This window comes from Maniola hyperantus, chromosome 11 (assembly GCF_902806685.2).
Source record: "Maniola hyperantus chromosome 11, iAphHyp1.2, whole genome shotgun sequence".
NCBI classification, from domain to species: domain Eukaryota; kingdom Metazoa; phylum Arthropoda; class Insecta; order Lepidoptera; family Nymphalidae; genus Maniola; species Maniola hyperantus.
The window spans coordinates 12385891-12398124 of record NC_048546.1 but is presented as its reverse complement, the minus strand read 5'-3'; the positions used below and the strand labels follow the sequence as shown (position 1 = coordinate 12398124).

Here is a 12234-nt window from a genome sequence, read left to right as displayed (position 1 = left end):
CTGTCAAGACCTAAAGAATGATCCCCAAATCGTCGGCTCATTTACATCCAATCTAAATTCCCCCGCCAAAGGTTTCACACCTCATTAAAACGCATTCCATCTAAACGCGGTACAACGCCAACTTGCACAAAAACTTTGTCATTCCTTCATGCAAAATTACTTCAGATAATCCCCCCTCTATTTCCTTAGGGCGCGTTCAAACGGTGTTCAAAGCTTGCGCGGCGTACAGAGACGTAGAGACGTTCATACATACAATTCATGATCATGATCAAGCCATTGCCGGCATACTACAGAGCACGGGTCTCCTCTCAGAATGAGAAGGCGTTCTGCCATAGTCTACCACGCTGGACAAGTGCGGTTACCAGACTTCACACACCTTTGAGAATATTTGTTGCACAAAAACTATATCATTCCTTCATGCAAAATTACTTCAGATAATCCCCCCTGTATTTCATTAGGGCGCGTTCAAACAGTACGTAAATAACTTGACATCAAAAGCATTAAAGCTTGCGTAGCGTGTGGACTTGACAGGAATATATACGTTCATATACACAATTAAAGGAATACAACAAGGCATGGGGCGACCGCCAAGACCGGTGGTTCTAGCATCAATATACATGCCCATCGAAGACCAAATACCACCAAAAGAACTGGTGGAACTTGTAATACACTGTGAGGATAACGACATCGATTTAATTATCTCTGTCGATAGCAACGCGCATCACAACCTATGGGGATGCAAAGTCAACAACAAACGTGGTGAGCAATTTGTGAACTATATACTAACCACTAACCTAACAATTATTAACATAGGCACCGAACCGACCTTCGTGACGAGTAGGTACCAAACCATAATTGATATAACCTTAGCGTCAACCAGAGCCGCAGATCAGGTAAAAAACTGGCGAGTCAGTGACGAGCCTTCACTATCTGACCACAGGCGGATATGCTACGAGCTAGATCTCATGATAACTCCACAAGTACCAAGGAGAAACCCAAGAAAAACCGACAGATTAAAATACAAAAGCCTGCTGACACATCAGATAGGCGTAAATAAACCACAAGACATCGATGATATCGCCAACATCGAAGAAAACGTAAATAAACTAACGAAATATATTAAGACAAGCTATGAACAAGCTTGTCCCCTAAAGAAAAACAACATAAAGCAACCATCGAAAAACAACTGGTGGGGTCCTGATCTGGAAAGAATGAGGAAAAAACTCAGACATCTTTTCAACAGAGCCAAAAACACCAAGCAAGAACAAGATTGGGACAACTATAAGGAAGCCCAATACCAATACAATAAACGCGTCAGGGAAAAGGAAAAAGCTTCCTGGCATAAGTTCTGCACAAGCATAGAATCAAACGATACTGCTGCTCGCATACGCAAGATTCTAGCAAACGACAACACCCGCACACTCGGCTCACTGAGGAAAGCGGACGGAACATACACCAAGGACGACAAAGAGATAAGCGAAACGCTCATCGAAACACACTTCCCTGGCTGTAGAATAGTAGATTCAACAGACTGGGGAAGCACCCTTGGTCACCATCCAATAGAAGAGGATTGGGACTTTGCCAACAACATAGTCACGCGAGATAGAATCAGCTGGGCTATTGACACCTTCCACCCTTTCAAAACAGGAGGGACCGACACCATTTTCCCAGCACTTTTACAATGGGGAAAACTTCAACTGACACCATGGCTGGAAATAATATACAAGGCCTGCATAGCATACAAATACATACCAATGGCCTGGAGAGAAGTGAAGGTGGTCTTCCTACCAAAACCTGGAAGGAGTGACTACACATTGCCGAAGTCCTTCAGACCAATCAGCCTTACATCTTTCCTACTAAAAACGCTCGAAAGACTTGTTGACAAGTCCCTCAGGGACAGAACCTTAAAACATCTACCTTTACACTCACATCAACACGCTTACAGTACGGGCAAATCAACAGAAACCGCACTTCATTCTGTTGTTACCAAAATCGAACATGACCTCGAAAACAAATTATCGACACTAGGCGTGTTCATAGACATTGAAGGAGCCTTTGATAAAACAACTTTCGATAGCATAGACAAAGCCTTGGGAAGATACAAGGCGTCAAAAACCATACGCAGCTGGATAAGAGCTTTACTAGAACAGAGAATCATACAACTAGACATCAACGGAGTCACAAAAGGCATAGTGGCGAGAGGCTGTCCTCAAGGAGGTGTCCTGTCACCAATACTATGGAACCTTGTAGTTGACGACCTGATAACCAAACTAAACAAAAGTGGGTTCTATACCATTGGTTATGCAGATGATCTCACCATCCTAATCAGTGGCAAGCTAGAAAACACATTATACGAAGTCATGCAACGAGCTTTGCGCTTAATAGAAAGATGGTGCAATGAAAACGAACTTACAGTAAATCCGAAGAAAACAGAGATGATACTGTTTACCAACAAAAGGAAAATTGAACTAACCAAACCACCAACTTTGTTTAACACAAGCCTTGAACTGTCCGCAGAGGTAAAATATCTCGGTGTGACACTGGACAGCAAACTCAGCTGGAAAAGGCATACAGAAGATAAAACCAAAAAATCACTAGCAATACTAAACCAATGCAAACGCATGCTAGGGAAAAAATGGGGGCTAAAACCAAAGATAATGAAATGGTTATACCTATCGGTAGTAAGATGTTCACTAACATATGCTGCACTTGTATGGTGGCCAAGAACTCTCCTTACTACCGCCCAGCAAGAACTACAGAAATTTCAACGACAAGCATGCCTCGCCATTACCGGCTGCATGAGTACCACACCAACAGCAGCGTTAGAAGTCATATTGGGCATTCCGCCCCTACACATACACATCAAAGAAGAAGCAACACTCGCAGCCCTGAGACTGAAAACCTCAGGGCATTGGAAAGAACAAAACACAATGCACACTAAAATTCTAGGGCAAAGCATAAACAAAGAACCACGTTTGCAGTGGAAATGCGACAGAACCGAAAAACAACACATACTAGACAAAAACTACAAGATAAACTCAGAGAAGAACTTAGATCCGAAGCCAGCACAAGACACAATAGAAGTGTACACCGACGGATCCAAAACGAAAACGGGCACAGGAGCTGGAGCCTACTGCCAAGAACTAAACATGAGAATAAGTCACGCACTCGGTAAGGACAACTCTGTCTTCCAAGCAGAGTGTGTGGGCATTATGACCGCGGCTATAGCCGTGGCCAATCGACAGGTAACAAACTTTAAAATTAACATTAACTCTGATAGCCAAGCTGCTCTTAAAGCCTTGGCTAGATTCTCGACGACCTCACAACTTATACAAGACTGCCACAAGACTCTGGAAACACTCGCCATGTCAAACGACATCACCCTAAGGTGGGTCAAAGGACATGATGGAGACCAGGGAAACGAGGCGGCCGACGCACTAGCACGAAAGGCTACGACATTGAAGGTGATCGGGCCAGAACCTATTGTTCCCATACCCTTCAGTGAGTATAAAACCTGGTTGCATGAACTAACACAAAAAGAGCATTCCCAACTATGGGCGAACACAACAGACTGCAGGCAAGCCAAAGAGCCCAACATAGACAAACGGCAAACTAACAAACTACTCCGCCTGGACAGAGGTAAACTTAGAAAGGTGGTGGGACTCATAACAGGGCATAGCCCACTAAACAAACACCTTTTCGTTATAGGTGTCACCGACAGTCCTTTGTGCAGGGCATGCATGGAGGTCGACGAAACACCGACGCACGTGGTCCTAGAGTGCACGGGCGTAGCAGAACAACGCGAACGCCATTTGGGTTCCCCGACCTCATTCCATGAAGCCCTCGGCAACCTGGGCGGTCTACTCGGCTTCTGGAGTGAGCTTGGATGGCTGGAGTGAAGACTTCAGCGGGGAGGGGCAATGCACGCACAACAGACGGAAACGTTTAAGTGCGGAAACCAGCCCAGAGCGAAGAAGAAGATACACAATTAAAAACATAAATACATCAAGGTAAATAGGGAAGAAGGGTGCAATGTTATGGGGCATTCCATTTTTTAAGACAAGCATGGTTATACTTCTTCACGATATTACCTACCGTAATCTGTTGAATTTTATTTTATGTTTTCATGAGTTTCAATACTTTTGAAACTCATGAAAAGTACCTACCTAGGTATTCGTAGGTGATAGCCTAGTGGTTAAACGTCTGTATCCTATTCGGGAGGTCCCGGGCACGATCCCGGGCGCGCATCTCCAACTTTTGGAGGTGCGTGCCTGGAATCACTTACTTTAATTGTGAAGGGAAACATCGTGAGGAAACCTGTATATACCTGAGAGTTGTACATGATGTTCGCGAAAGTATGTGACGTCGACGAGAATGAGAAGAATGAGAATTCCACCACGCCAGCCAAGTACGGTTGGCCGTACTTGGCTGGCGTGGTGGACTTCTCATTCTAAGAGGAGACTCGTGTTCAGTAGTAAATCGGCGATGGGTTAATTATTATGATGATGATGAGTTTCAATAAGTACCCTTTAAGTATCGGAGTAAGATTCTAAGGGCAATACCTTCATTTCAGACCTAAGACCTAAGACCAGACCTGACTAACAGATTGACAGACACATCACAGATATAGATTTGCGGAAGTTATAGTGGCGACTGATTAGTCTGTAATATGAATAGCTTAATCAAACACTACTTGTATGGTTAATTAAACATTCAGATGTAACCACTAACTGGCCATAACTCACTTCAATAACAATGTTTCGACAATATAAGTCCAGCAAATTGCTAATGCGCGTGGCCGCCATTTTACTGACATCAGCACTAGACTGAAGTTTCGAGCTGATGGTATATTTTTATTTCGTCACTTCATTCGTCACGTCATTTCGATGTTAATGAGACATGGTTCCAGCGCAATAGCAATTTGCGGGAATTATACGCTCGTAATGATCATAACATTGTATAATAATGCCTTAATAATAATAATTAGCAACTCCCCTTCATTTAGATTACGTTGTATACAGGGGCATTATCGTATTTTTAATCCCCGACGAAAACCTCGTGTTCTTTAATGCCTTCTCTTTGTTTGTAGCATCGTAGCTCCCAAACGTCGTAGGTTCAAAAGGACTGATATTTGGTTTAAATTGTTTTTTTTTAAATTACGTAACTCCAGAGCTACTTCAATCTGTTTTTATATGGAGACGAATTGTCAAAAGACCAAGGTCGTCCATTTTTTTTTTTACTTTTATTGAAATAACTTTACTTGAAATAATTTAAACTAGCAACTAAATATGAATACGTCAACTCACTGTACTCAAATCTCTCTGAGTTCAAATCAAGATGAAAAATGTGACAGCGGGATACGTTAATCTAACATTTTTATTATGGACTAGCTGACCCGGCGAACTTCGTACCTACCGCCTAACAGTCGATTATTATTTTTATTTTTAGGGTTCCGTACCTCACAAGGAAAACGGAACCCTTATAGGATCACTTTGTTGTCTGTCTGTCTGTCAAGAAATCTACAGGGTACTTCCCGTTGACCTAGAGTCATGAAATTTGGCAAGTAGGTAGGTCTTATGGCAGACATTCGGGGAAAAATCTGAAACCGTGAATTTGTGGTAACATCACACAAAAAAAATTAAATTGTGGTCATGAACTAATAATTTTATTAGTATTTTCAATTTTCGAAGTAAGATAACTATATCAAGTGGGGTCTTCACCTGTGCATTCTAAAACAGATTTTTATTTATTTTTATGCATCATAGTTTTTGAATTATCGTGCAATTTGTCGAAAAAATACGGCTGTAGTACGGAACCCTCGTTGCGCGAGCCTGACTCGCACTTGGCCGGTTTTTTTTAATACTTACAATTTTTTAAATTTTTCTCTCCGTAAGAACCATGCTCGTATTTCAAGGAATATTATTAAAAAAATTAGCTAAATGGGTTTAGCTGTTCTCGAGATTTGCGATCATCAACACATTTTGCGATTCATTTTTATATATAGTAAAGAATTGTAAAATTACGATGTTTATCTATCCGTCCATACCACTGACCCTGGAATGGCCTTTGACCTAAAGTTATGTCTATGTTTCTAGGACAAATTAATATTTAGATGATATTTTCGATTTGTAATTTTTATGTTCTAGAATAAGTTTGGTATTTTTGTTTTTTGTATTAAAAATTATTATTTTTTATGACAATTATGTTTTCAAAATTCTTTGACTGTGATCTTATCTAAGGACTAGATGGACCGACTAGATGTTTGGCAATTAATATTTCATCTAGTAAGTACTGTAATTTGTAATATAAACGTTGTAAACGTAATAAAAAAACTCAAATTTATAAAAACTGATTTCATCTTGTAAACGTCCTATTTTTGCGAATAGAATTTTCGGGAAGGTCGGCACTACGCCGGGCGGTGGGAATATTAAAAAACTTTTCCTTCCCAACTTGGATTGTCTTTTTTGAAGTCTGTTTACCGCCCCAACTTTTGTTTTTTACTTCCAGTTCCAGGAAACTCTCAGATTTCGCGGCATCAGCTTTTTTAAAATGGAAAAGATTAAAATGGAGTGAAATTAAGCTTTTTTCTAGTTTACTTTATAATAAAGCTAGCTGATTCGCACGGGTGGACTTACTGGATGCTTACTTTTTGATTTATAGACTAAGCTATGGACTTAGTGCTTAAGATTCTAAATGTGAATGTATTAATGTATAGTTAAAGGTCTAGAAAGTGACATAGGCTACTTTACATCCCGAAAAACCAAAAAGTTCTAGCGAGATCTTTAAGAACATAAATACTCGCGGACGAACACGCAGGCTTCAGCTAATATCAAAGAATATACGCAACAATTTTATGACAAATATCTAATAAGCCTATATATATCTGGCTGCGACGTCCGCCTCCTATTCGGGAGGTCGGGGGCTCAATCCGGGGCACGCACCTCTAACTTTTCGGTGTTCTGTGAGTTTTATGAAAATAAATATCACTCGCTTTATCGGTGAAGGAAAACATCGTGAGAAAACCTGCATACCTGAGAGTTCTCCATAATGTTCTCAAAGGTGTGTCAAGTCTGCCAATCCACATTTGGCCAGCGTGGTGTACTATGGCCAAACCAATGCGTACAAATAAGCGTAAAGCTTGTGCTAGGAGAAGGTACGACAATAGTGCAACGGGTGGGGTTTGAACCAACAACCTTTCGGTTTTTAGTCCGCTCCTTTAGGCGTTGAGCTATCGAGCTGGAAACTTCAAATAATAAGTATTAAGTATTTTCAACTGGGAAGACCTTAATTAAATACATCAAAAGCTTGCATTCAACAAAGTTACTAAGAAACGAAACAAAGTTTTAATCTCTTAGTATCAAAATGAAACGTTTAAAATGAAGACAATTCAGAAATGCATCCAAAGTTGAAAGCAAAGCAACTCGGATATTTAAGAATAAACTTTTGGCATTCGACAAAGTTCACGCGGAGAAAGTCGCGGGCATCAGCTATCAGCCAGTTGAAAATAAATATATCCCTTCATCTTTAGGTAAAAGACTTTAATAAAATAATTCTTTTTTTCTTATTTCCATCTATTTAACGAAAGAAATAAGAAATTTTTAAGTAACCTTTTTAAGCTACCATATGGTTACTTATAAGTTATAACCATAAATTGTTACTTATTTAAAATTTGTTAATCATTATCTGAGGTTACTTTTTTGACCCCTGATAGGTCTTCAGCGCTATGCTATAACTCAATGGAAAGTTGCCCTTTCTAATCATACGTGGTCTAGCGGGCGCGAATAGCGCTACATTTTAAACGAAACGAACCGGCTGTGGCAACCCGTACTCTATAAATATAGGCCTTGGGTAAATAAACGGCGTTTTTTATTTCGCTTGAATAAAATAAACACCACGGACAAATCTAGCGGAAAAGCGCGCGCAAGCTTTCTCTCGAATAACATGTCATAATAGCGAATAGCCGGCGTGTGCGGTAGAAAAGCCAATAACGCGAAGATTTTTTTAGCGTAGTAACGCTAAATAACTCTTTACATTAGTGCCTTTCTAACGAAACTGGTTTGGGGCACATCGGTTGGATGGTTTCAAAGTCTATAATCTGTTACCTATGTCTACATAGGTAGAAACATTTTTTTGTCTTATGCCCGCGACTTCGTCCACGTGGAACTACACAAATTTCAAACCTCTGTTTTACCCCAGGGATTAAATTTTCAAAAATTCGTTCTAAGCGGATGTCAACGTAATATATTACTTAAATTATATCTTAATCAATTCATAATTTCTTTATTAAGGGAACAGAGACCTATAATTTTTTTGAAAAAAAATCAATATGGCGGCTGTATTGTGCCATTTTCCAATTTTACTGTTTAGTTCGTTTTTTGGCAGTGCAGACGTGTTTTTTAATCACTTTAATTAAGTTAGTTTCAAAAGATCCGCTGTTTGTTTTTCCACTGCCTTAACTCTACTGAATTGAGCCTATGTTTATTCGAATTGTAAAATGGACGTGGTATCAAATTTTCGGTTCGCAAGCGATTCCAATTTACTAAATAATACCGAGCGAAGTGGAGTGGAGTGGAGTTTATGAATAAGCGCAATGGGATGTATTACGATGAACAAATAGGATTTGTTTATTAATTGTTTGTAGGTATAATAGCGGGATTTCGGTTAACAGAATAATAACTACCTATATGTACCTACTTACCTGCTACTTATACCTATAACAGAGCACTTATAAAATAACTTACACACCGATAGTTTATATCATCTTATAGTATATATAAAACGGAAAGGTGACTGACTTGGTTAATGTCCTAGGTACTAGCTTATTATCGCGACTCTTTCCGCGTGGACTACACAAATCTCAAACTCCTATTTCACCCCTTGAGAAGTAAAATTTTCAAACATCCTTTCTTAGCGGATGCCTACGTCTTAATAGCTATCTGCATGCCGAATTTTAGCGTGATCCGTCCAGTAGTTTGAACTGTGCGTTGATAGATCAGTCAGTTAGTCAGTCACCTTTTAATCTTATGTATTTAGATAAAATTACAGCCCAAAATAGGTTAGGTTGAGCCTCAGATGCCTAAGATAACTTGTAAACTCGTGTTACAGTCATCAGTATGCCCAGCACATTGCCATTTCAACTCGCAACCCTAAAGCTATGTCGTCGTGCGAAGTAGCGAGAATTTATTAAAGTACGTGCAATTAAAACCTAACCCTATTTAGGACAGCGGCTTCACGGAGAATCTAATTACCGCGGCTTTCCGGAACCCTTCCACTTCCAACTTGACCCGGGGTAAGGGTCCTCGAACACGGCCCGTGTGCCCACAATTTGCACGTTACGTCCTCAAGAGCATTTCAATTCCCTTATGGTAACACCAATAATAGTTATCCTTACAAGCTAACAGGTAATAAGTTATCCAACAAGAACGTTTATTTGTCAAATAAGTAGATATAATGCATACAAAATGAGATCTCACGTCCATTTTAACTGTCAACTGTCATGTCAAAAGTACGATTTCAGTCCTTATTTTAAAGGTGAACCGTACTTTTGACATGACAGTCGACACATACAGTTAAAATGGCGAGTGAGTTCTCGGAGAGTTTTGTACCTTTCAATTTGACGGTAAGCTATTTAATTCAGGAGCGCGAGCGCAGTGAGTGCAAGTGACGTCGGTAACAAATGTATAAGAACGCCGTCCATGGAGCTAAGCTCGCGTCTGCTCAAAAATGCCCTGACTAGATATTGTGAGCGTAAACCTGAGAGTCAATATACTTAAAAAAACGAATATTAAACATCAGATTTTTCGAAAAGCTCTCCGGAACCCTTCCACTTCCAACTTGACCCTGGGTAAGGGCCCTCGAACACGGCTCGTATGCCCACAATTTGCACGTTACGCCTTCGAGAGCTTTTCAATTCGCTTAAGGTGTGCACCAATAATAATTAAATCGAAATTCTGTCCCTATAATCAATGACTAGCAGCCCGCCCGGACTTCACCCAAGTTATTTTTACATGACTAGCTGACGCCCAACCCAAGACTTCGCGTGGATTTAGTTATTAAAAATTTCTATTGAACTCACACACCGGCTTTACTCACGTGTTTAGTCAACGTTAGCCCGACTAGTTTCGAACCCATCCGGGGTCCTTTTTCACAGGGACTCAGTTCGCGCACTCGTCACGATTGAGACTGACAATGGAAATCACTCACGTTAAAATTCTATTGAACTCCTTGATTTTCCGGGCTAAAAAATAGTAAATGTCTCGCTCTCCAGGTTTTTAGTTAACCATGCAAAAAATCACGTTCAATCCGTTCCTTGCTCCGTTGCGATGTGATTGCAGGACAAATTATTATCATACCAACAAACAAACACACATAATATGAGTAGTAATATAATATAGCCGTTACCCATCAACAATAACGTACCTCTCAAAATAATAAATACTCATATCATAAATGTGAAAGTGTCTGTCTGTCTGTCTGCTAGCTTTTCACGGCACAACCGTTCAACCGATTTTGACGAAATTACAGAGATAGCATGCATCCCGAGGAAGGACATAGGCTACTTTTTATCACGTAAAATTGAAGAGTTCACACAGGCTTTTTAAAAACCTAAATCCACGCGGACGAAGTCGCGGGCATCAGCTAGTAATGAAATATTTTTTGAAATAAATAGGTTCTTTGGTCCCAATTATTGCCAGAGTAGAGTAACTTTATCTTGTTTACAGAAGTAAAGTCGCATCTTCATTATCATCAACAACAACCGATAGGCGTCTACTGCTGGACATAGATCTCTTGTAGCCACTTCCACACACTACGGTCTTGCGCTACCTGAATCCAGCAGCTCCCTGCGACTCGCCTGATGTCGTCCGTCCACCTAGTGGGGGGTCTTCCATCGCTGCGCTTTCCGGTGCGAGGTCGCCATTCCAGCACCTTGGGACCCCAATTTTGGGACCGATTTTTCGATCGCGTCAATAAGTTTATATAATAGAAAATGCGTATAAAAATGTTCAAGTCAAGTACTCGTAAATAACATAAACTTATAACAAGATAAGTTATCGTAAACGGATCGACAAGATGATTTCGCAGAAAGAACTTATTTATTTATCGTTTTTTTTTTGTTGGGTGTTCACTAGATTTTACTCGATAAGCTTTTAGTGATGAATGGGGACGATTTATTACGTGTTTATTCATCTCTGACAGTTTTATTGGATCAGCGAATAGCAGTTCCTCTTGAATTTATCAGCTCTACTATGATCACGGAAGTGAAATACAGAAAAAAATAAAGAAAATAAGTGACCGACATAGCTCAACGGCACACATTTGAAAGCTGACTTCGGCAGTGAGTCTGTCGCAGGATTGTCGATATTTTTGAGCAATATTTAATTTTACGATATATCGATACTTCCAACTATCGAAAAGGAAATCTAACCCGGGACCTCCCACTAATAAGACCACAGTGCTTACCACTGCGCCAGGGAGATCATCGCAACGTCGTTCTAAACTATTAAACTTTTTCAAATATCATACTCTTCTCTTGTCTAAAGTCTGCCTGCAAAAGTCAGGGTCTAAAGGCTCGCGTATGAATGAGAACACAAGTATGTATAATGATTCAGATTAAAGGGAATGCAACATGTTTGAGACACGGAGTAAGTACCTACTTCAAAACCAGACTCGTTTACGCTTATTGTCTGAAAATCTCACATTCAAAGTTCAAACTATAGTACGTGACAGGTGGAGATGGCAATCGGGGTGGGGACGCCCCGCTCACTCGCTCAGCCCCCTCGCTACTGCGTAAACGATGAAGAGGGCAGGGGTAGAATAAGGGTGCAAAAATGCTCCAGAAAATAATGAGGAAACGTGTGAACGACGAATGGTCCAGGCAAAAGGCAAACGAGGCCTGACTGGACAGCCCCTTTCCTGAAGATTTGCGTTATGCAGTATCGGGAAGGACGGCCAGCGAAGGGAGGAGGTTTTAGTGCGTAGGTCGCTGAGAAAACCTCAGTGAAGTCAGGCATGTCAATTGGCATCCATGAGGATTTCCTCTACCCAATAAAAAAAAGTGCGGGCGCTGACTGACTGACTGATCTATCAACGCACAGTTCAAACTACTGGACGGATCGAGCTGAAATTTCGCATGCAGATAGCTATTATGACGTAGGCATCCGCTAAGAAAGGATTTTTCAAAATTCAATCCCTAAAAGGGCAAAAAAGTGTCCACGCGGACGAAGTCGCGGGAAT

The 12234-nt window shown here is 40.6% G+C and overlaps 1 protein-coding gene across 1 annotated transcript; it reads left to right on the top strand.

Moving 5' to 3' along the window:
• The first annotated feature begins 593 nt into the window (after window positions 1-593).
• LOC138402968 (uncharacterized) lies at window positions 594-3971 on the top strand. The gene is made up of 2 exons (XM_069501688.1): window positions 594-759; window positions 3709-3971. The coding sequence occupies exons 1-2, from the start codon at window positions 618-620 to the stop codon at window positions 3897-3899; spliced, it is 333 nt and encodes a 110-aa protein (XP_069357789.1). The 5' UTR covers window positions 594-617; the 3' UTR covers window positions 3900-3971.
• Window positions 3972-12234: the final 8263 nt, after the last annotated feature.